Source organism: Triturus cristatus, chromosome 2_2 (genome assembly GCF_964204655.1).
Source record: "Triturus cristatus chromosome 2_2, aTriCri1.1, whole genome shotgun sequence".
In the NCBI taxonomy this organism is placed as follows: domain Eukaryota; kingdom Metazoa; phylum Chordata; class Amphibia; order Caudata; family Salamandridae; genus Triturus; species Triturus cristatus.
In genome coordinates, this window is record NC_140582.1 from 859,924,811 (window position 1) to 859,949,375 (window position 24,565).

The 24,565-nt window shown below is 44.6% G+C and overlaps 1 protein-coding gene across 1 annotated transcript in view; it reads right to left on the reverse strand.

Annotated features, from left to right (window-relative positions):
* WDR19 (WD repeat domain 19) overlaps positions 1-24,565 on the reverse strand; it is a 992,607-nt gene that overhangs the window by 634,958 nt on the left and 333,084 nt on the right. Inside the window, exon 16 of the mRNA XM_085642250.1 lies at positions 6,956-7,103. Within this exon, the coding sequence (XP_085498376.1) occupies positions 6,956-7,103 (148 nt within the window). The remainder of the gene's footprint in view (positions 1-6,955; positions 7,104-24,565) is intronic.

The window sequence follows — 24,565 nt, forward strand, 5'->3', positions numbered from 1 at the left end:
ATCGAATAAAGACTTTTTTGACTGACTGGCAAACACCAGGGAGCGATGGCCAGGTTCTCAGCAACTTGCTCACTCTCTCATCATCAAAGGCAAGAGAGCTTCTTCCTCACAGGCACTAAAGTGTTAAAAATGAGTTACAAAAAGGCAAACTGCATCTGTTGTTAATCTGTAGTGCCCACATATGATAAAAAAACCATACCAAGTTTAGACTATTTTAAACTCAACGTACGACATGTTTCATTGCCACTTCACTTTTTGCAAATTCTTCATGCACGGGGACACCATTCCACCTTTAACCCCTTCACTGCTAGGCTTTTCCCCCCTTGCTAAGCCTTTTTTTGGCTATTTGGGCTAGTTCGCGCTTTGACCACATAAGGTATCCACGCCAAATTTGTGTCCTTTTCTTCCAACATCATGGGGATTCTAAAGGTACCCAGGGTTTGTAGATTCCCCTGGAGGGGACCCAGAAATTAGCCAAAATATAGCTAAATTTTGTTTTTGGGAGGAATAATAGGGAAAAGGGCTACAGATGAAAGGGTCAGGTTTTTCTCCTGCAAACGGTATCAACAAAGGGGTTGTGGTGCTGAAATCACAATTTTCCCAGCTATCAAGGACAAGCAGACTTTTGTCTGAAAACCAAAATATTTTACACAGTTTTGGCATTTTTCTGGGACATAGCCTATTTTTGCTATTTTTTTGTGTGCTTTCAACCTCCTTCCAGTTAATGGTAGAAACGGGTATGAAAGCAATTATGGATCCTGGAAAGCTATACATTTTAGTAAAGTAGACAAAATCCTGAATTCAGCAAGGGGTCATTTGTGTAGATCCTTCAAGGTTTCTTTATAGAAACTAACAGTTGAATACAGGAAAAATTGAAAATTAGTTGAAAAACAAACAGCAATTTGTGTCAATGTTTTCACCTGTAACTTCCTCTAATTATGACAGCTGTTTGAAAACAATATACTGTTACATTCGCTGGACCTTCTGGTTGTGGGGATATATAGGACTTGTAGGCTCACGAAGAACCCGACGAACCCAGAGACAATAACTGAGCAGTGTCTTGCAATGGTTTTTAGGTCTCGCCTGACCCAGTGCATGGGTTTTTGACCCCGGGCTCGGCGGCCATCTTGGGTAAGTACCAAACCCACACATTTCTAAAAACTAGATACCCGGAGGAGTCCAGCGAGGTATGGCTTGCGTGGGTCCCCCATTGTTTTCCAGCCCAGAATCCTCTGTAAACCTCAAATTTAGCTGAAAAAATGACCTTTTTCTCGAATTTCTGTCTGGGAAAGTTCTGGAATCTACGTGGTTCCACAAATTTCCTACAACCAGCGTTCCCCCAGGTCTCCGATAAAGATCATACCTCACTTGCGTGGGTGGGTCAAGTACCCGCGACAGGCAAGGGCCCAAAACGTATTGAAAAGACATCAAAATTACCTATCAGAAAACAACCTGTTTTTGCAAGTGGGGTCAACAGGGTTTTTGGCCCCGGGCTCGGCGGCCATCTTGGGAAACTACCAAACCCACACATTTCTGAAAACTAGACACCCGGGGTATGGCTTGCGTGGATCCCCCAATGTTTCCCTACCCAGAATGCCCTGCAAACGTCAAATTTAGCTGAAAAAAACACATTTTCCACATATTTTAGGGTAGAATCACTGTGCCCGCACAAATGTCCTACCCCACAGCGTTCCTCTCAGTCTCCCTAGTAAAATGAAACCTCATTTGTGTGGGTGGGGCAAGGGCCTGTGACTGGGAAGAGCCCAAAACGTAGGGATTTAGGGTATAGCATCGACATTTCTAAGCACTAAATGTTTTTAAAAATACGTTTTTAGCCAATTCTGCATTGGACACCCACACAAGTGAGGTTTCATTTTACTAGAGATTCTCCCCTTTCCAATGACACCTCTCCTGTCTTTCTACGTGCTCGGGGGACTGAGATAGCACCATGAGCACGTAGAAAGTGAAACTGAAATGAGCCTCAAAGCTCATTTCAGTTTCGGTTTCACTGAAATTACGTCAGCGCGACGTGCGCGCTGATCGTCATTTCAGGGAAACCAAATAAACAGCCTCGGGAGCTGGGGAATCTCTTCCCCAGCTCCCGAGTCTGTTGAGGGGGGAAAGGGAATTCCCCTGGTACCCGCACCAGAGGGAAAGGGAATTCCCCTGGTGCCTGCACCAGAGGGATTCCCAGTGCCTTGTGATCGGACGGCCGGGGGCCGACCTACGCACATGAGCACTGGTGCGTCGGACGGACCCGGCCGTGCCACGCACCCAAAGGGGTTAAGATGCACCGGACCATGTGGCTACCAGTTGGAAGCATACCAGCATCCCACAGGCAGGACCACTGGGAAATGTTTACACCCAGTCGCCGCCGGGCTCAGCCTTTCCACGTCTGAGCAACAAGTTGCATCTTAAAGGTGGAATGTGGTCCCAGTGCCTGATGAATTTGGTATGGTTTTTAATCATGTGTGCGAGCACTACAAATTAAAGACAGATGCAGTGTGCCTTTTTGTAACTCATTTTTAACTCTTTAGTGTCTGTGAGGAAGAAGCTCTCCTCCCTTTATGGGAATCTATAGGAAACACAGGTAACTAGTAGTCTTTAGGTTACACACACACATATATTCTTCCACGTAGGTTTTCGGTGTCGGTTCCGTTCCCTTTTTTAGGAAAGTGTCGATGATGAGAGAGTGAGCACGTTGACGATAACTTGCTCTCTGGTGGCGTCTTACAAGAGGCACTTCCTAAATATACATGTTTTTACTTTTCGCACGTTTGTAAGATTCACCACGTTGCATGGGACCTGCTTTAATATTTTTTTGAAGAAAACATACATATGGGTTGGTTCATAAGTACGTACTAGAACCTTCCCCACCCAAAAGGAATAAGTGGAGGACCCATACAAATCTTGACTTGCTGTGTACTGTGCAACAAGGTATTTTTGTATATGGTATTGATGTTGAGTGGAGCCTCTAAGGCTCCTCTTTGTTGAATAGGCAGAGTTTGGTACCAACATCCACAAGTAGTCCAAAGTTGTAGCTTCTTCGGCTCATCCTTGTCCTTCTTCTTCCTTGGTCACGTGACTCTGAGTTCCTGGTGTCAGGGAGCCATCTAAATATAGAATTTAGGGGCATTAAGAGTAGTGAAGGGTAGTAGCCAATATGCTACTTACCCTTGGGGTGACCACATCCCTTATATGACCACTTACTGTGGGGAGTGGGCATGACCCTGTCCCAGAGTTCCTAATTCCAGCAAAATCAAGATTGTGGAACTCTTCTTTCGTGGAGCACATCAGGCAGCCCACCTTAGGAGATTTGCATAGCTAATTTTCCACTTATCCTTCACATGTAATATATTATAGCCTTAGGGCTATTGGGCCTGCTGTAGGGATGACTTACATATATTGCATGTAGTGTCTTTGGGCATGGCACACAAGGTGTGTGCCATATGGTGTTTTCACACTTGTTTGCACCATTTCACGCAGCCTGCAATGGAAGCCTACATGAGTTTGGTGGTGGGTTCCATAGGGTAGAACAATGCATGCTTCAGCCCTTAGGGACCCTTTTTAGTACCCATGCCCTAGGTACCAGGGGTACCATGTACTAGGGACTTCCAGAGGTACTAGAGGTCTTGCCAATTGGGGTACATTTGTACAGTTACCTTATTTTAGGGAAAGAACACTGGCACTGGGAACCTGGTTAGCAGGAACTCAGTGCACTTCAGTAAAAATTGCATCAAATAACAGACAAAAAGTGGGGGGTGACCATGCCAAAAAGGGGCTCTTTCCCACACTAACAAACTATAAAATAGATCATGTATAAAACTAATGGACAGCCATCTGGGTCTAAGGCCGTTTCTATTTTGAGCGTAGCAATGGTGGTAAAGACCTACTCTTGCATTATTGAGTCAACCAGGCATTCCCCACTCGAGGGGGGATACTCTCCTACCTAGGTTGATCTGTAGGTAGACTTCAGCATTGTGGTCTGATACTGTGTTTCATAAGTCCCTGAATGCATTTGCAATTTCTTTTTCTTCTATCAAAGGATCACCCGACCCCTCACAATGTAAACCTTCTTACTACTTGCTTGGGTTTTCACTTGTTATCTAGAAGCCTACCAGCCTGATTTCCAAAGTCGTAGTCTTCTGCTTAATTCTGGGAACGGTGCACTCAGCCCTATCCACATTTAGGGGTCACACTTGAACTCAATGTTCTATTTTCCTTCACAATCGTTTTCAACAAAGTGTTCTTGTGCATGGCCACCAGCCCGCCTGAACGCAAAGTCTCATTTCCTTTTCAAAAGGCCATCACTGATATTAATTCACCCCTTAGAACAGTTTCAGTGCATTCCTGATATTGGCCATTGACATTTCCCCTGAATCCTTCTCTACCAGGTACTATTTAGCCCTTTATCCAAGTATGCTCAAAGTATTGGGTCGAGCAGAAGGATCCCAGTCGTGGGAAGCATGGTGCTTTGATTCATGATCAGGTAATGCTATGTGCACAAGAGTCTTTTACCTGGGGCATAAGAGTGGAATTGGCCCAGCTACACATATGTACCAGCTGTACAGGGTAGAAGATGTAGTCTACCTCCACTCTATATGCATCCCTCCAAAGTGCTGGGACGCTGCCTTGTAGTGTCCAGCTCTTTGATGAGAGCGATCTTTGGTGCCTTCCATCACTATGTAAAGATCTCCACCCAAAATAAACTCCCGCTCAGCATATGGGAAAATGTCAGAGAAAGCGGATTTAGGAAATCTTTCTTGCTGTGTGTAGTGTGTTGTTATTGTGTGCAAGTTGGGGCACAGCTCTATAATTGAGCTCAGAACCCTCCCTGCCTTGTTTGATAATACAATCTTGACTGTGCCCCAGAAGTTAGGGCCACACAGTATAGCCTACATGCCTTTTTCACGGGCCAGATGAAAAGAACTGCAGAGGGAATAATTTCGAGTGGAATCTGAAGCGGTCTTTTTTTTTTACCGTAAAATTTCTGTAGGAGACAAATGCCTCCCCTCACTTTGCTGAAGGAGGTTAGGGACTGCGAGCCATTTTGCTGGTGCATTATGCACCTTGACATTTAGGATCACTATTTTTAAAAAATGTCAATCAATCAGGGGTTCCATATACTTAGCGGGTCCATTTCATGGCATCACATCTGGCACTTGGACCATGGCCATTATGCACTCTGCACTTCATATCATGCCCCAGGTAAGAGCATTAAACTAGTCACCATGCCCCTCCCTTGAAACTAAATGACCTACCCCCGAATGATCCTCCCCCAACTCCCTCTTCCCTAATCAGAACAGACTTGCTCCATCCCACTTCAGACCAGTGTTGGTCATCCGAATTACCTTTGTGTAACATCTGCTCTCCTTGAAATGAGACCGTCCTCACCTTGGAGGGAATGTGCAAGTTTATTATTGGATTCCCAAGGGACAAGTCAACCTAGTGTTGCTCCTCTACTTTCTCTGGCTACGCTTTATTGTCTGCCTAATTTCTGAACTCCTGCACTGCCTCGAATTTGGCTGTCTCAATCTCCCTGGAGGAGGATGTTTTCTTATATCTCCTTTGACCAACCCTCCACTAGCCCAGTGGGGCTTCCTTAGTCGCATGACATAACCCATGTTGGGAATCGTGGTCTAACTCCTTGGCAATTCCCAGGATAGTGTGGGCGTCTTCTAGTATCCTGACAAAGCACTTTTGTTGATAAGTGATGAAGATCGGCCTGAAAGGGTGCACCCACTGCTATGGTATGTACCACCATCAAAGGAGGTCAGTTGCTTGTCAGAATAAAGCGTGTGGCTTTATATAGCACTGAATTGCAGATAGATAGACTTTCCATTGAGTCCTCCTTGAGGCATTAATTCAGGATTGTGCCTTCTCCATAGAAGGGAGGGCATGACAGCACTGGCACATTCATGTGAGTATTTGTAATCTACTCTACCTATGTGACTGTAAGTGTGGCTTGGGCATAGAAGTCAAATGAACAGCCATAACGCTTTCCAAAGCCAGTAATACTACATTAGCATATACAACAGAATGTCAGGAGAAGACAGTGGAGTCATCTTGTGCAGCATGCAGCCAGGAAATAACTACAGGGGCTTTCGCTGGCATGCTTTTATACATGACTACATGGGAAGGAACTGGAATGATAGAGTGGTAATGATGCAGGCACTTTCATATACTAATATCAGTCTTCTCTTTAGAGCCTATAAATAAGCGACACTCAAAGTGCGGCCCGGGGTCCGCATTCAGCCCTACTGCACTTTACAAGCGTAACCCTCCTCAACAGCAACACTGGACTGCTTTTTACTTGACTCAACACTAACATCAAGGATATATTAAGTAAACTGGCATGCATTTATTTAAAGGGTAATTGAAGTAAAAGAAAGGAGTTAACTAGGGAGTCCTGAACCGCCTAATTTTAGGAACGCTTTGTTTTTTAAAGACATCTTGCAGCAAAAGTGTAAAAATAGGAGGACGTTTCTTCAAAACTCATAATGTGTATTTTATTAACATGCAGAACCGTTTCACCATAGTACATCAGATTATATCAGTGCATTGAGAAGTATTATTTTTTAAAGTAATAGTTTTCAAACATGAATTCAGAAACATTCATTCCCCCTCCCTCCACCCCCACCCTGACAACAATGCCAATAGTGAACAAGAGGCAAGTCAGTTGTTATGTGCATTCTTTGGGTGGTGTGGGTTCCTATTATACATGAACAACATTCTAGTTTATTAAATCGATAACAGGAGAAGGCTATGTACTTTAAGTTTAACTGCTGCTTGTTTTCAACATAATAGCCATAATAACTACCACCTACAGCCTTTAAATCATTTGTAATACCAAAACACTGGTTTTGCCATAACATAATGCACATACAATGTGTAATTCATTCCAATTTGAAAGAGGTCTCATGAGTAGACATCATAAGTAGTGCAAATAAAGTACCTTGTATTGTGTCCTTATGAAATGCATAAGTGTAAATTTTGTCGTCGTCACAGGCACAGAAAACACCTTTATCGGTTGGAAAGTTTTCCCACAAAATACCTTTAATAGATGGTGATAAATTTGGAATCTCATACACACTGTCATTGACCTACAAAACATAAAAATTAGTGCAGCAACTTTAAATACAAATATATATTTGAGAAGACCGCAATGACAATTGATGTGCCTCTGAAACTCAATTATGCAAGGGAATTCAATTTCTCACTCACCTAAATCTCCAAAGCTCCTCCTAGCACTGCATCTCAGGGACCACAGATTTCTTTCATAACAAAATACATCAACATTTGTAAGAGAATAACACAGACTCATACACAAGCTAACATTTCAGAAACAGTGGATGACATCTCAAACGTAGAATAGCTGGATGGAATACAACTGTACATGCTGTAAAGAGGATTCTTTTAACCTAAATTAAAATGAGAACCTGAAGAGTGTGTTAAACATAACAGAGTCGTAGTTAAGTGCTGGACGTGGTGTTGTTTGCTCCGCCGAGGAGCAGAGGAGGCAACACTCCTTTCCCATAGCCACAGTTTCTGACCAGGACAACATACTACAAGCTACTGAAAGGGGTGAAAGAAGGTCCAAAGGAAGAGAAAGTTTAAAGAGCAGAAAAAATCCTAAAAGCAAATTTGAACAGGAAGTTTGGGAAGTGGGATGTGGAACTACGCGAACCAAGATAATGAGCATGGCAAATACAAAGTATCAACTTGATTGGCCCCTAGCTTTTTATTTTGCTAATAAAGGAATCCTATTCAGAACCAGAACAGCACATGAGACATGTCTAAGTGTCATAATTTTGGACATGATTCAGGTGAACCGTATATCACATCCAACAAGAATCACCTGTGCCCATTCGAAGTCTAACCTACAATGCTGGTATTAATCTTAATTCAGTTCATGGTTTGTCCTCTAATGCATTACTCACTCACCCTCTTCCTTATGCCTGCCCTCATCTGGGAGTTAAAGCACATTCCAACTGCCTGCAGTATAGCAAAAAACACCATATACTCTGCTCCACCCAACCAACAAATTGGTCCTTGCCTACAGATTCACTGACACTACAATGCCACACCATTCACTTTATCTTCCTTCTTCATTCAACCCTGCTGAGACATGGCTTCATTTACTATACGGACTTCTGGTATTTACCCACCTTCTTTATTTTCATTTTTTTAGTTCATCAAGAAGTGTAGTCTCTGTGTTGTAGTCTGTGCTTTATTGCTGCCAGAGCATGCAGAATAATGGACTTTTAATTTAGAAATACTGTGGACAAGAAACAGTTCATCGGCAATAGACACATCTTGTCCACTTGTGCTATTTAAAAAATGGCCACTGTAGTTAACATGTTAAGAATTTTGTTCTGAATAAATAATAAAGAAAATGGTTTCAAACCAACAATGCCACCATTGGTTACAGATGCTAGTCAGTTTACTACGCCAAGGGAAGAAACAGGGAGCTACCGGATCCCTCCTCCATCCACCCCAAGTTGAGAAACACAGGGTACAGGCAAACCAACAAGGATTTCAATTCCATGATCCTGGACACACTTCATAAGTCCCTGCTCCTTTATCTTTTGAGAGAATTAAATGGAGAGAGTTTCAACTGATATGCCAAGATAACGCTCATTTTTCCTGAATAGGACTAAATAACCACTTGGGTAGACATATTTACAGTCAAGAAAAAGATTCCCTTTGGTCAGGACCTATATTGTGCCATTCATACCTCGTAAACTCTCAATCCACCAACAAGCATCATTGCTCACTTTTAAAGTATCAAAGCACTTATATAACACCAAAGTATACAAAATATATATGTATTTTAATCAATAAAAACCTGTCTATTTGTACAATTTATATAATGACAGTATATTAAAAACACTTTTTAAAAAAAGACCTACATCAAAGAACACAATTCTCAATAGTTGCAATATCCCTAAAGGAGAATGATCACAGACAGTAGACTCTGTCTTGAAAAACGTTAATTTGGGTCCATTATAAACAGCAGATTACACGGGTCTTGCTTCCCTGTCTCTGTTTAACTGCTGAATTGTCCAAATTTAACAAAAAGCTCGGCGTCAACGCGTTTCAGTGGTACACTCTCAATAGGACCACCTTCATCAGGACAAGTAAAGATAATTCTCCTTAAAATGGCTTAATCTCACCTAGTATGAGATAAAAACAAATATAGCGATCTTTTTAGTACATTTCATTGTTACGACTGATCATAAACAAAACTAAAAATACATGTATAGATGAGAAATAAAAACCACAATCTTTCTATTACATTTCATCCTGGCCATTGGTTCACATATCTACTCACACCTTTTTAAAAAATAAAATATAGTATATATGCATTACAATATATCTGTATCATAATCAGGGAGAATACACGATATCCTCCTCCTATGTTATAAGTGCTCCAATTATTCCACGGTTGAGGTTATCAATACTTCACATGTTCCACATACTACTCTCAAATGTCATACACAACTGCAATCTGTTACTCACCGGTGCAACTGCACTTCAGTGAGAGGTACTCCCAATGTATTGTGGAGCAAGTGATCCAATTACTTGGATCTTCTGAAAGTATCAAGAAGACTGGTAAGGGAAATTGTTACTTATGATGCCGTTACTCAAATAGTTAAAAACAGATATACATACTTTGATTAAAAACAGATTGTCCACGGTGTCAAAACAACCTCCTCTTTGCTTCCAACGTGATATATTTTAGTTACCTATAAGGTGAATATTAAAATAAATATAAATCCCACGAGTCTAAGCCAGTGAATGGTATAGCCTCACTGTCGTTATCTAATATCTCACCTCAAGGTTTATAAAGGAGTGTTAAATTCGGAGTCTGTCTCAATATGACACCCCCATGATTTTTCTTTAAGGTATAGACTTTCCTAGTTTTAAAAGATGTAAAAAAACAAATTAATTGCATCAGTCCATTACTTTACATTATCTGTTTTTAGTTGAAGGATATTAGTCAAATTATACATTTCTCACCGTCATCTCATCAGAGGCGCGTTTCGACAATCACGTCCTTCTGATAGCGGGGTGGCGTGATTCGTCGCTAAATAAACACAAACGGAACGATGTCTCAGTAGTATCTACTAAGAATATACGTCTCTTCGTAGTTCTACCTTTTTCAATATAATTTTACGGTGCCTCAATCTCATACACGTATCCCTATTTAGAGTAATGGCTCCCGGAGTCCCTTGTCTGAATAAGTCAACATCTATCACTATGGTGACTCTGCATATTACAATTCATAAGAATGTCACTACAAGATCTGCTGAATTCAAAATACTCAAGGAGATTAATTTCTTAATAAACAAACGACCCAGAGGTGCCTTGTCTGAATGAGTAAACATCTATCACTGTGGTGACTTTGCATGTTACAATTCATAAGAATGTCACTACAATATCTGCTGAATCCAAAAAACTCAAGGAGGTTCATTTCTTAATAAACAAACGACCCAAGGGGTGCCCATTGCAAAAACTTCCTAATAGATACACTGTCGGGCTAATCCCCAGTTTGACACGTTGCCTCTACATTCCACCCTCCGATCAAACCTGTGTCGATCTATTAATGTAAAGTGGCCCTTGAATCGCAAATCGGAGTAGAATCCGCACGGTGGAAACTCTTACCTCTAAACTCCGATGATTCGCTGCCCCCGGTATATGACCTGGATCGTGGTTGATACAATAGATACACGCCCCGCGTTCTGGTTGCCATTTTATATTTACTCCTACATGCGTGCTCACGTCATTACGCCCGATCGCGTAACTCGGTTTCAACAAGTGTAAAAACTTTATTGTCACTCTCCTGTTCGGCCATTCAGCAAGCTAGCTCAGCTATCTTTATCGCTCTAAGCAGATCGTGTGGGCCCATGAACAAACATCACCCTTAACTGCAACGATGCCCGTGTGGCCTGGCATATGTTGGTGAGACTGGGAGGGAGCTCAGACTCAGATTATTGGAACACAAGTCTGCAGTGAAAACCAGGAAGCAGAACGCTCCCTTGGTAGATCACTACACGAGGATGAACCACAAATAAATGGAGTTTGATTGGTTCATCATTGAAAAAATTACTTCCTCTAGAAGAGGGGGCCAGTGGCGTAATGAAACTTGAGGGGGCCCCCCTGCAAAAAACATTGAGGGGGCCCCCAACACTACAGACTCAGTAAGGAGTTCTCGTGCTAGGGGCCCACCTCCCATGCACCAGTGGCGACTGAAGGATCCTAAAAGTAGTGGGGTGAAAAGCTGAGATCTAAGTTGAAGGAGCAAGTGAGTACAACAAGCCCACCAAAGTGAAAGAGGAGTGTTCGGGGTTGGTCTTCCCGAGTGGAGCCTCCCCCAGCAAGAAACAAAAACAAGCATTTACAATGCAATGGTCTCGGCATTGTTAAAGTTAGAGCTATTGGCATTGCTCATGACATTATTTTTGTTTATGTTTTTAAAACATTTAAAGAAACTGCATTGTTATTTACAATGATGTCAATAGCTTAATCACTCTCAAATGCGAGACCTATTGCATTTGCACCCACACACAGAGCCACACCCACAGAGCCACCCACCCACACAGAGCCACCCACACACACAGAGCCACTCACCCACACAGATCCACCCACACAGAGCAACCCACACACAAATAGAGGCACCCACAGAGCCACCTATACACACAGTTACCCACACACAGCCAGAGCCACCACGCATAGAACCACCTACAAAAAAAGCCACCCCCACAGAGCCACCCACACACAGAGCCACCCACACACACACACACACACACACAGCCACCCACACACACAGAGCCACCCACCCACACACAAACACACACACACACACACACAGACCTAAAAAGGAGGGGTGACTTCAAGGGCCAAGACAGATGTGAGGAGCGGAGCAAAGTCAGGGTGGAGCGGGGCATGTAGGGCCAAAGAATAGCGAAGGGCTGGAAGCCAAGGCGAGAACTTGGGACAAGAGACGAGGGTGGGGGGTTGAAGGACAGAAAGGTAGGGAGATATTAGGGGAAAGGGAGAAGAGCGGAACTCAGCCTATGATTGGCGCATGGCCAAAAGGCAGCAGTCCAGGGCTCAAAGAGAGGACAGCGTGCAGCTGTAATACGAAGAGAAGAGGCGCGGGCGAAAAAGGGGAGAGGGCAGAAGCAATAATGTGTATTGTATTGTAATTGCAATTAAATAGCGCTGACGACTTGACGAGGTGTTGAAGCGCTTTTACGGTGAGTAGCACGCTACTCCAGCACCCATTTGGATTAGTGTAGGAAATTACAAGAAAAAAAGAGCGAGGGTAAGAAATCCAGATATTTAGGGCAAGAGTGGCCGATAAGAGTAAAAGATGGTGTCTTTCAGGGAAAATTAGTGGAACATATCGAGTGAAAGAAGAGAAACTAGAGAAGGTACAAAGGAGGACCCACAAGGACTGGGGGGGTGGGGGGTAAAGGAGTTGGATGGGTCATGGAGCTGTAATTCGGAAGGTGTGGGGCAGTTAGAAATGGTGTTTAAAAGCTAGGCGCTTTGAATGCTGTTTGCGTTCATTGTTTCCACTGCCTCTGTACAGCACACACACACTCATTCGCTTTCTGCCTTCAGAAGAAGGGCCTCCGAGCTCAGAACATCCTATTCTAACCAGTTGTTTATCTGTCTGAGAACAGAGCGACTCCCTGCAGCATGTGCCAGGCGCAGACAAAAGAGCCGACTCAACACAGACAACACACGTGCACTACCCCCACGGGGCCCTGCGCTTTACACGTGTGTGGGGGGGACTGAGCTACCAGTGCCACTTTCCACACAGCGACTGACTTAACCAAGGAAGAAATCGCCCTTTCACCGCAGAGACTATTGGCACTGAACTACCCTATGAAGAACGTATTTAGGTTTCACGAATACATTAAACCTAGTGCATTGCCTGCCAGGCTGACTTACCATACCCATGACAGATGAACGCACCAACAGTCATTTTAGATATCCAATTACCCCAGCATCATACTTCCCGTGACACTCTCCTCGGGGAAATGCATCCGTGTGCTCTTGGACTGGTTGCTTCTGCTCGGTACGGCTCGGCCTGACACCCACGCAGAGTAGCTTTCTTTTTTAACCCTAACTGCAGCAAGAATGACATATGGACCCCGAGTGCCAGGGGGAGGAGAGCGAACAGCGCCAGCCGGAGGCAGGAGCACCGAGGGAGCCGAGAGCAGGGGATGGGTCACTGCTTTAAAGACCGCGATCCCTTTGTTACTTGCAGTTCATAAATTGTGCTCCTTCTAATATGGCCTAGTGAGGCATGAAAGCCAGCCACCCTTCAGTACAAGCTGGAGAGTGATGCCGGAATACTGCACAGGGGTGCACAGCCCACACCCCACCGCACTCTACCAAGCCTTTCTCTGCTGCCCATCCCGCCAGCGCTCTGTAGCGACTGCAAGTTGGCGCTTTATAGAAATCACCGAAATAAATATGTAGACTTGACAGGAGTCCGGTGAGCACACTACGACTCCGGTGGGTGCGCAACGCCCGTTGGGTATGAGAGGGGTGCCCTTAATGTCAACCACACCATTATGTAAATGATAACAATTAATGGGTACAAGCAGTGTTTTAGAGCTATCACACATACGCGGGGCGTGCGTGCGTGGGTGGGGGTGGGGGGGGGGGGAGTATTCGGTCTGGGTAAGGGATCTGAATCGGCAACGGAGCACATAACTACGGGAGGGCTACGGGTGTACGGGGGCACGGGTTGCAAGGGAGATCCGCCGAGTCTGGAAGGGGGGTTTCAATAGACCACAGGGGCTGCAAAAGGGTGAGGAGGAGGACGGAGCCTGGGTGGGTCTGTGGAGCGCTGGGACAGTACAAGAGCAACGAGGCCGCATGGGGTGCAATTGGAGGAGCCCAGAGTCTGTAGGGTGCGGGGCAGCGAGGTCAGCATGCCCGGCTCCAGGAATTGTTTTTTGGGAGGGCAAAGGATCAGGGCACAAGTCCTAAACAAGGGGGAAAGGCGTCCAAGGCACGGTGCGGATCCCTGCTCATCGAAGGGCAGCGCCGCCAACTATACTCACAACAGCACGAAGATCCTCACGGCCAGAGGACAGCAAAACAATGGCGGATGGAAGCTCCGAAACTTTTTCGGATTCGTGGGCGTGTTCCTGCTGTTCTAAAAGGGCGTGGCTAAAAAGTGGAAAGAACAGCAAGGAACACGCCCCCGAATCTGAAAAAGACGGAGCCTATTTGGAGGGACAGCTCTCTCCTCCAATGGCGGGCCTCCGTTTAGGAAGCCAGCCAATGGAGGAGAGGCAAAAAGAGAGGCGGGCTAAGGAGCCACTCTAGGAAACATTAAATCTCGACTTCCGGTTCTGCCTTCGGCAGACCGGTAGTCCTCGACCTAAAAAGGTTCAAATTCTGCAATGCATTTACAACCTACACATCAAGGAACCTAGGGGCATATTATCAAGAACGGCGTTATAATTATCGCCGCTTTAGCGGCAGGAAACTGCCGCTAAAGCAGCGATAATGGGCTTGATAATATGCCCTTGAGAATTTCGATAGAAGCCCATGTTCTGGTGTGAACATGGGCTTCTATTGGAATTCTAAAGGGCATATTATCAAGCTCCTTAACGCCGCTTTAGCTGCAGTTTCCTGCCGCTAAAGGGGCGATAATTTTAACGACGTTCTTGATAATATGCCCCCTGGTGTCAAATTTTGAAAAACAGGAGTTCAAATGGTACATTTTACAACACAAGACTCAAGAAATTCCACTAGAAACAAGTCGAAAGATACCAATTTCATAATACTGAATAGCCTGGTTTGTAAAATCCTTTCCCTTCATGGCTCAGTACAGAGCTGTTACTCATAGAACACCCTTCTGAATACAAATCTCCATCCATACTTATTAGAGTGCAGAGCTCTAGTTAGGATAAAGCTCTCACCCCCAGATACTCAGTATAGGATTACTCTGCTAAGATGAATGAATGAAGGGGATTTATAAAGTGCAAAACAGCTGCTCCAGCAGGAGTGTCCTGGCGCTAACTACAGCCCTACCTGTTCGGTACATGCTACATGTTAAATTCAGAGCTCTCCACTCAGCAATTAACAGGACACATTGGTCAGCACAGAGCCCACTGAACAGTATGGGCCCCCTCTTCTATACAAGACCCCTTACTCTCTAAATGGTTAATTGGTGAGTACAATGCTCCCCATCAGCTCAGAGCTCCAGTCTTCATGCACACTCCTATCTCTACATTTGCTGGATGCTTCATGTTACATTTGGCATCCTTGGCATGGTTTTCCCTGACTTTTGCCTCTACCTCCTGCATTTTTGACTGTATACGAGATTTGTTTTTGCTGGTTTAGATGCTTTGGGTACGTTGCCACTGTTGATCAGTGTCAAAGTGCAAGTGCTCCCTGTGTATATTGTGATTATGATTGGTTATCCATGATTGGCATATTTGATTTACTGGTAGTCCCTAGTAAAGTGCACTGAGAGTGCCAGGGCCTTTACATTTAATGCTATTAGTGGGCTTGCAGCAGTGGTTGTGCCACCCACGTGAATAGCCCAGTAAATGTGTCTCAGACCTGCCATGGCATTGTCTGCGTGTGCAGTTTTAAACTGCCATGTTGATCTGGCAAGTGTACTCCCTTGCCAGGCCCAAACCTTACCTTTCCTCACATGTAAGGCAGGCCCAAGGTACCCCCATGAGCAAGGTGCAGTGTAGGTGAAAAGTAGGATATGTACTGGAGTGTTTTATATGTCCTGATAGTGAAATACTGGGGATTTCATTTTTCACTGTTGAAAGGCTGTCTGTCCCATAGGTTAACATGGGAGCTGCCGTGTAACATTTTACCAGTGTTACTGGTCTTTGGGACAAGATGTAGAAATGGAGTTTAGGCTCTCTGAACTCAGAATTTAATAACACGCATTTATTTGTTTAACCATCCTGTGTGCCTGGCCTGTTTGAGTAATTGCCGTATGGCTTTTGGAGTGACAGGAGCTGGGGATGTGCATTCACATTAGACAGTCACAATGGGGTTTGAGGTGTGCCTTGCCTTGCCTGGGTGACTTATATCCAGGCTGAATAGACCTCGTCTGCATTTAGAGTGATGGGAGGGGTTTCCCTAGCACCTGAATGGGCTGTGTCTCCTTTTCACAATGTTGTCTCCTCCTCCTGTGGTGAAGCTGGACTAAGGAGGCCAGGACTGGGTTCAGAGACCCCTGACACAAAGAGAACAACGAGAAAATGGGGTATAAGTATTGGACCTAAAACCCCGAGATCACTTCTAGAAACAAGAGGAGAAGAGCTAACAAGCTATGTGAGGAGCGATAGCTTTTTTTGTGTCAGTGGTGAGTTGGCCTGCAGTTGCTGTTTCTGTCTGTGACAGAGGGGATATGTGACGTTACAACACATGCCATTACATCGCATGCCGTTGCAACGCAAACCTTTACTCCGACTTTCTGTCGGGGGCGCTGGGAGTTGGAATAGATTAATTTTCTATTCCAACTCCAGTGTGTGCAACAGTAGGGAAGGTGTTGGGAGTTAAATCCAACACCTTCTACCCACTGCTGCACAGCTTTTGCGTTGCAACGACATGTGATGTAATGGCATGTATTGAAATGGTTGTGTTGTGAAGGTTGTTTCCCGACAGAGGAAAATGATTGACTCTTTTTGCCCTGCTGTGGTATCCTGCTTGTGAAGAATCTCCAAGGGCCTGCGTGTGCTTGCCTCCTGATTTGGAAGACTCAGGGACATCAAAGTCATCAATGTGCTTTCCAAGAAATTTCCTTGAGCTTTTCTGGAAATGACCTTGTGCTTTACTGAGAGCTCCCCTGTGCTTTACTTATTTGGGGAGTTTTCCTTGTGTTTCCCTCTGTGGAACCCTCCCTTTGCTTCGCTCCTTAGAAGCAGAGTGAGCGTTAATCTTTCTTATAGTTCAGGGCTGAGCCCCCACCTGCTGTGTGCAGATGTTGTAGAAGATCTGGAAGTGCAACCGTGGCCTCTCATCAGCGAAGCCAGCACAAAGGAGTCCTCAGCGTTGCCAGGCAATCGGCGCGGCTGACCGGAGTTCCCAGCATTGTCCAGCAACACCCCTGGAGGCTGATGAAGACGCAGCGTCATCAGCTGCCACCTAGCCAGCCAGCACTACCGAGTGCAGTCCTCGGGCAAGGCGGAGCAGGACACCCTACGAGTGACCGGAGCAGGAGCCCTGCCCTTGCCGCACCAGCCGCACAGGGCCAACACGCCGCACACCACTAGAGGAGAGGTGCCTAACGCCTTCCACCTCTTTGCAAATCTGTTGCCATCATTTTCTTTATTTGGCCGCATTTTGCTGTGGTATACTGGCAGGCCGTCCAAATTACCTGAAACAGCAGCCTGGCACTGGAACGGTGTGCTCAAGAATCGTTGACACCACAGTGTTGACTACAACATAGTAATCCTGGTGTTGTTCCTTCGCTACACATGGTCATTGTTGATGGTGATAACTGTTATTTCTTTTCCCCTTCTGAAGAACGTAGAACAAGTGTCCTGTTTGCAGGGCATTCCCACAATGTGCAGTAGAAGTGATTTTATGAAATAAGCAACTTAAAAGTGTTTATTACAATGTTCTGACTGTTATGCTTATGACAATTGCTTAGTTGGCAAACTTTTTGTGAATAATGTGATAGTGGTGTAATGTGTTTATATACAGTGTAGGTGATATTTTTATATACTACTGTGTGGAGTTTCTTTTGAAGTGTGTGTAGTGTGTCACTGGTGTGTGTGAGTTGCGCAAACGCTTTGCACATTGCCTCTGGGATAAGCCTGACTGCTCTGCCAAGCTACCAAGGGGGTGAGCAGGGGGTAACTCCCTTATCCTGACTAGAGTGGAGGGTTCTGACTGACTTGGGTGCATACCTTAGCCAACCATAAACTCAATTTTTAACACTTCGTCTCTTGAATGTTATACCTCTTCATTAGGAAGTCATCCAAAACTTAGGAGAAACAGAGAAAAACAATGAAATGCTTCACACTAATGACTTTTAACCTGACGAGAGACACACACATGCACAATGAAATACAGACAGAGAAAAGAACATCGTCTTTGGAGGGAAGCAGCTTTCCAAAGCACAAGACTTCAGAGACCACATTTGGAGGGATTGTGGCACAAGGATATTCGTCTATAATTGAGGGGAAAAGTTCAGAAAAATCCTGAATTTTTTTGTAATTGAAGTGCAGGGGGCACAATGGCTTAGGTACAGGGACATAGAGAGAGTACCCATCAAGAAAAAAGACACTGTTTCAAAGAGAGGAAGGGAGAGTGCAAGATCAAGGGGAGTGATCATGTCAAATCAGAATGAGAGTATTCTAGTGGAGAAGAGATCATGTGACATGGGTGAAATATCAAGGAGCATGTCCGCTGAAATTGACAAGAGGTAGGCATCGAGAGAATGTCAGCTCTCAGGAACATTTCCACAGGGAGGGGACTGTTACACGGCAAGTGAACATATCTAGTGAATTAGAGCATGTTCAATGAATTAAAGAATGAGAAAACAGATGGTGATCAGGTACAGGGAGATGCACTTTCAAGTATTCCGGAACATGTACAAAGAGAGGGAACCTGCCCAAATACATGAAAAGCATGTGTCTCGACACCTGTGACATCTCTGAAGGCAACAGCGATGGGGTTTGTGTTTAGGTGTGGTAGGTATTTGCTCAGAAAATGCAGGGATTGCAAAAAGGGATTGGGAGGGGAGAGGATCAAACTGGATGAGGGCACCAACAAGATTTCCATCCCTAAGGCCTAGCTTAAACCAATAACTGCAATTACACACTGCACGTTAAACAAATATGCTTCACACACTACACACAGCTCTACAAATGCACACACTGTAAACAAGTCTGTAAATGCACCTCAACTTCACACATAGCTCTGTAAATGCACTGCTGCCATGCTCTGTATCTGTGTCAATGCTGCTCAAGCACTGAAACACTGGCATAGTAATGTATTTCAAGAAACCCAAGTTGAACCCAGAGGTACTAAAGCCCAGGTAAAGCTCAAGCAAGTCATCTAAGTTTTAGCCTGTAGCACCTACTGATTTCAGAAAAACCCATCTGCTGATATATAGACCTCCCGACATCTTGGAGCTCCCTTGCTATGTGCCACGATTGAGAGAGAAGCTGCTGAGGAGGTAAAGGAGTCAATGAAAAAGGAAAGAGAAGTCAGGACGGTGAGGGAAAGGAGTTCTTTCTTTTACACATATAGACAGCTACACACAGACAGTTACACATGAACACACAAACACCTCAGATGTGACCATCTCATGTGTCACAAATCTTCTATTATTTGGTCACTCCTGATTTAAATTGATCTTGGTACTCCTCTACGAATCTCAGTCAGCAGAGCAGGTGGCATGAAGGAAATCTGTGCAGTTTGCTGTAACCCCAGAGTCAGAAAGGGGTCTAGTATGTCAGAACTATAATCAGAGACTGTAGCAGTTTTGTGGGGAAACCTATTATATGCAAAGTTGCCAGCCAGCAGTAAATTGAAAGAAAAAAAAAAGTCTTTATTATTCTTCCGAAATTGTAGCATGTTGCATTCTGGGACTCGTTGGCTCATGGTTATAAAATAAAAAGGAAATACCAAGCCCAGATACGCAGAATGCTAACGGCCGAGCAGCCTGCTATAAATAAGGTATTGCAGGTGTCTTGAGATCACATTACATTTCTGTGTTCTAACATCGGACATAGAGGTGGGTAGTTGTCTCTTGAAAATTTTATTTCAAACCTTAATACACGCTTATAAAGTAAAAAATGTGTGCTTTTGATTAGTGGTAGCCAGCCAGGCAGGAACCGATGAAGAGGAGGGGGAGTTAAATGGTAATTGTTAAAAGTTTGTTTATACCTGGCAAATGATAGCAGATGGGGGGGGGTTGGGGGGGGGGAGGGGGGTGGATGCGGTTGGGCTGGTCCCTAGAACTGTACCACCATGCCTTATGACTACATGTTTCCTTTTTAGGTCTCGGCTCGGCAGTGCGCATGCGCTGTCTCTCCGAGACATCTAGTAATCTATATGCTTGGAGAAATTCCGTCTATTACCGGGTAATTGCTCGCAGCTTGCCATTGGTTAACTTTTGCATTTTGTTTGTTAGAGTGCCTATTATTGGCTCTTGATCCGAATTCTGGAGGCAGCACTTCCTAACTACAGTCTCGTTACACAGCGTAATTGTTATTTTAAAATAGTGCGTATTAACATGCGCGCACTACCTTATATTATACGCATGCACCAAAAGTATCCCACGTATAATCAGAGCGACCGCCATGCTTTATCTTTAAGTACAGCTGAGACTCCCCGTGTGAGTCTCCGACAGTTTTAGAAAGAGCTCAGAACGCTCCGCCGTGAAGGACCGAAACTGTTCAGTACCGAGCACCCCTTCTACTTCAAAGCCCTGGTTCTACCAGACAGTTCCTGGTTCACGCTCTTGGACAGCTGGACAAGGTGCTGCCTTGGAACTGCCGGTCACTCTGATATATACTCCAGCACCGAGGAGGGCTGGCAGCACACTCTGAACAGAGCTTTGCGCTTCGGCACTCAGGACAGGATCTAGTGAAATGCTCTGATGGGTAAATCTGATATACTTTAGCACAGAGAACAGCTAGCATTGCACACTCCGGGCTAAGCTGACCTGCGTCTGTACTCGCGACAGCTTCCTGTGCTCATTTCGGACAGAGCTGCTCTTCATCAGCACAGATCACTGCTCCAGAAAACATTCCTGGCAGAGCTGCTTCAGGATCGCAGACAACTCAAGTGATCATTATGGGCTTAGCTGCTCTTCATTAGCAAATAGGACAGTTTCAGAAAACATTTCGGACAGATGCTGCACCTCATTCATAGCTTCAATGAGCTTCACTGAGCTTGTGTGAAGCAAGACTTTAAGTTGACGCTATTCTATTGTTTCAAAGTGTGCAGTGCGCTGGCGGCTTTATAGCACATAGAAGCCCTTTTCGAAGCACAAACGATACTCTCCAAAAAAAAAAAAGAAAGCAGGATTCCTTCATGAAGAACATTTCAAAATGTAAGAGCTAAGCTGGCGCACCAGACTGGTAAAGTTGCAATCCGTAACTGCAAACTGTTGAAAAGCGCTTTTTTCGGCACTCGATAGAGTTACATGAACACAAACCGCTCTCATACACAACTGTGTATCTTTCAATAGGTTTTGAAACTCCACCTTTGTTTTAAAATTGCTGATTAAAATTGGAAGCAGCGCCGATAAATCATCCGATTCTAACAAACATCAGCACTATGGGTAGTTGCCAAGTGCCTTGAGTCTTCTTCCTGACAGTTGATGCTGAGGTTAGCTTTCATGTAAGGATGACCCGGCACGCCTGGTTCTCGCTGCCTTACGCTTATTTGTGTGGTTGCTCAGTCTTGCGTATTCGTTGCGCTGTACAGCATGTGATGCATTTATATAATTCAACTGTTCTCATGTTATAAACCTGGGTGATTGATCTTTGGCTGAGTCAATCTACAGAGGTTCTAATCTGTGACCTCCATATTTGAATTTCACACCGATTTGCTCAAGGTGTCTCTATCCTCCTGCTATCTTAGACTTTTCAGCTGAAAGATAATTCATTGCAAAAAAAGATCTGCACACATGCCAGTACTTGTCCACACTAGAGAAAGATTTTTAAAAGCCCCCCCCACTTTTTAGGTCTCGGCTAGCTAGGTTCAACGTTTACATTCTGGTGCCTGTGCATGCAAGACATTTCGACTTCCAGGGCCACTGGTAGGCTTGAGAAAAAGAAATGCATTTATTGCATAATAATGTAGGGTTGAAGCAGACCCGTTCATACGAAACAGGAGCCTTGGGGGATTCTGATTTAAATAAGTAAGGAATATGGTCTCAAACTGTGTTTCAGCAGCGAAACGCAGTCAATGGAACCATGCAGCAAAAGTGGGCGTCACGATTCATGCAGTGGAAAGGCACAAATACAAGAAATTGCATTACTTCAGTAAATGCAGCCTGGAAAACTGTGGCTTGCCACTAATTTGATGGCACTTTTTTCACACCAACCTAGTGAAACCAAACGTATTCCAAAGGCCATTTCCGAAGCATCCAATAAATTTAAATTTGTTTTGTGTGCTGTGTAGGAACAATCTACGCTATTGATCTCTTAAGAGTGTGTCCCCTCGTTCTAATTTAGAACATTAGACTAAAAAAGATGATGCCGGAGTCCAGGCCTCAATGTGTAAAATTACCCTTCTAATTACTCATGCTTAAATTCCCCATGCAGCATTATGCACAGTGATCAATCCTGAAATGACACGCATATCCTTCCTTGCCCACGAAGGAAGATTATCGAGTAGAAATGTAATTGGGTTACTCATCTTGTCCTCTGGTTATCTGAGCATTTGTTATAGCCCTAACTTTGGCTCAGTAATGGGGCAATCAGATAATAGTGCACATTCTGATTGGTACTGCACCCTTTCCCTGCTTTGTGCACATTAGAACAGTAAGAAAACAAGTTACTTACCTGTAACTGTAGTTCTCCAGTATTGGAGCTTTCATAGATTCACATGCCTGAATCATTCCCCGTCGTCGAGACGGGAGTCTCCGGTACATAAAAAAGCATTGCTTAGTAGTATAGCAAACTGAAAAAAGGCCTAGGCCCATTTTCCTTTGCAGAGAACCTTCTGCCCCTCAGATTTTCGTGCACTTGTGCAATAACACTCTTTGTGCTAAATCCGAGGTGAGCCTCTCAGGGGAGGAGGGTGGGTTGCATATGAATCTATGAAAGCTCCAATACTGGAGAACTACAGTTACAGGTAAATAACTTGTTTTCTTACTCCAGTATTGGAGCTTTCATAGATTCACATGCCTGAATCAGAATAGCGAGCAGTAAATAAATGCACATTTTTTGTTACCCAAGACCTGAAACAAGGGAACATATATAGTGTGATAAAAACAGTATCTCTAAACCAAAACACACATATCAAAAATACTTTGCAAATTGCATCCAATACAATAATCAAGAACAAAAAAGGGTACAAAGTTCCTCTGGTGCATAGAAGAGTTAGTTCAGGACGTGGATGCCATCAAACAGAACCGGAAAGGCCTAGTAGTAACTTGGGAAATTCCCTTGGTTTGAACTAGAGCTCTCACACACCCAGCAAGCTGGGTGTCATGCTTCATCATATGAGCTCTGCCCCTCGTCAAGGCGGCGCTGCAATCCTTGACGGGCACCCGAACCGGGGCTCTTTATCGGGGATCTTCTGTTCCTGCCGGTTGGTGCATGGGGGTAAGGGGGCCTAAAGTGTGTAGATGTGTGAAGGAGTGAGGTTAAAAAGGGTCAGTTAGTCCTTATCAGTAATTTATTCGGAAGGTAAACTACCCGATTAAAATTGGTGTAGAGTGGCTAGTGTACTAGAGAAGGTGTCTAGTCATGAAGCTCTACTCTATAGATCGACATGTTTCGTGCCTCGTGTGTCAGGAGGATCTAGGCACTTCTTCAGGATCATAAGCAACTATCTACACTACGTGGAGAGGTGTGTTCTACCTACCACGTCTTCAGGTGCGTTGCCTGCGGACAAGGGTGAAAAAAAGTATAATACCAGATGACAACCTGAACAGTACTCTTCTAAATATCAACAAGGATTATCACCAAGTTAAAAACCACGGAATTGAGGTTTGGATATATGAGCATATAACAACTACTTAATCATTATAGCATATGGTGTGTATTGACACCCAGTGTATAGATCAAAGAAAGAAGGGGCGTGCAGTTAAAACATCTATGGTTTAAAAATTGTATTCGAGGTGAAGAATAATAAAATACTCATGGACAAGGGATTGTAGCTGCGGACTCACCTAGTGGGTTGCTAAAAATTGCTAGCAACAGTCCTGGCGGTGACTAGAGGACACCGGTTGGGTCCTGTAGGAATGAAAAGCGTCAAAAAATGGGGAATGGGGGATTAGGGACATGACGCAAGAGAGACAGGCAATCAGTCAAACCAAAATAAACAGAGGTGGTACGGTAATCAGAGGCACTGACGGGGTGCCGGGTGGGAACTCAACCGTGTTTGGCGCGACCCACTGACACCGGAAAAGAGCCGCAAAGTAAGGAGTGTGTTGGGCGGTCTGATCGGGGCCGAGGGTACGGCCAGATTACAGGCGGAGGAGAAGCTCACCAGGCGGGCCCAGAGTAGCTCACGAGAGCAGTACGAAGTCACAGGAGTACGGAGCAAAAGGTATACTCACCCGCGTTGAATCACGCTATGCTGTAACACCTACCCAATACCGCCAGGAACCGGGGTGGTGACCGCGAGTGAATAACTCGGAGAGATATACCTGCAGTTTCCTGCTTCGTGACGTGAACGGGGGTGTGGTGTGGGCGTGGCGCTTCACCGTAGTGATCACGTAAGTCGTAAAGTCACGTGATATCGCCAGAAACTGTGGCGGACATGTTGGATAGGGAAGATGATCTAGTCTTCACATACCGACTGTTAAGCAACCAAAAGTAGAGGGTGTAATGGGCGGACAAGTTGCTGAAAAAATGTCGTAAGG